Raw genomic sequence first — 1,002 nt, 5'->3', positions numbered from 1 at the left:
CCACATGGTAAAGTTGGCCTTATAGAATGAGTTGGAATATTACCTCTTCTTTATTTATTTGCCCCACAGAGCAGGTGCTCAGTAACTATTCCAAAGGTGATTTGGACTAAAGAAAAATAAATGTGAAAAAAATAAACAGATAAAAAGTTTAATATACAGAAATTATTAGCAAATACTATGCCATTAATGATGCAAGTATGACACATACTCATTTCTTCTTTAACTTTTGCTGTGACTCAGAAGGTGGGAATCACTACTACTGATTAACAGATGAGGCACTGAAAATGTTACTTAGCTAGATATAGTTGGTATTTACAAAACCCATTTCCAATGCATGCATTGGAGTAGTCTAAAACGGAACGTGAATCATGGCATCACCACTGGAGAGAAAGGTGTGGTCATTTTTGGGTAGGATCTAGGCTATTTGTCTGGGGTTGTGGTGATCCTTTGAGAAGGGGCTTTTCTCTCTGATCACCAGGACACTAAATGATGACTATGGGCATCTGATTTTCCTCAGAATATGACCAAGGCTCAATGAAGGGCCTCAATAAGCCTTCAAACTGATGCTCCAGGGTATAAATGTGACATTGGTCATTTATACTGAAGAAGGAAATATCCCCACCCTCATAATCTAGGAAGATCCCCACTCGTGTAGGGTTGGTCTTTAGAGATAAACAGATTCTCTTTGGATTGAATGTGAAATACCCATCTGCTTTGCTCTGTCCAATGATCCAGTACCCATACTGAGGAGATAAAATTCCGTCTTTGTCCTGCCTGTCCACATTATCCTGACACACTCCCAAACACCATCTTTTTTTGAATCCCACATCCACTTCCCAGTAATGCTTCCCTGCAGAAAAGCCCTGAGAAGCCACCACACACTGTCTCTTCTTAAATCTCTTCTTGGAAGAAGGAACTTCCTGGGGAACTTCTCTATGAGTTACAGATTTCAGATTAGAAATGATGAGCTGGGGATGAGCTGTGTCTGGATCCAGAGTAACC

At 40.3% G+C, this 1,002-nt stretch overlaps 1 protein-coding gene across 1 annotated transcript; it reads right to left on the bottom strand.

Moving 5' to 3' along the window:
* Positions 1-482: 482 nt before the first annotated feature.
* On the bottom strand, positions 483-1,001 carry LOC102811614 (butyrophilin-like protein 8-like; the record flags this gene model as incomplete). The annotated part of the gene is made up of 1 exon (XM_006877265.1): positions 483-1,001. A coding segment is annotated over one exon (519 nt), but the record flags the coding sequence as incomplete, so codon positions are not given.
* Position 1,002: the final 1 nt, after the last annotated feature.

The sequence above is a fragment of the Chrysochloris asiatica genome, unplaced genomic scaffold (assembly GCF_000296735.1).
Source record: "Chrysochloris asiatica unplaced genomic scaffold, ChrAsi1.0 scaffold00450, whole genome shotgun sequence".
NCBI classification, from domain to species: Eukaryota; Metazoa; Chordata; class Mammalia; order Afrosoricida; family Chrysochloridae; genus Chrysochloris; species Chrysochloris asiatica.
This window is presented reverse-complemented; position numbering and strand designations above follow the sequence as displayed.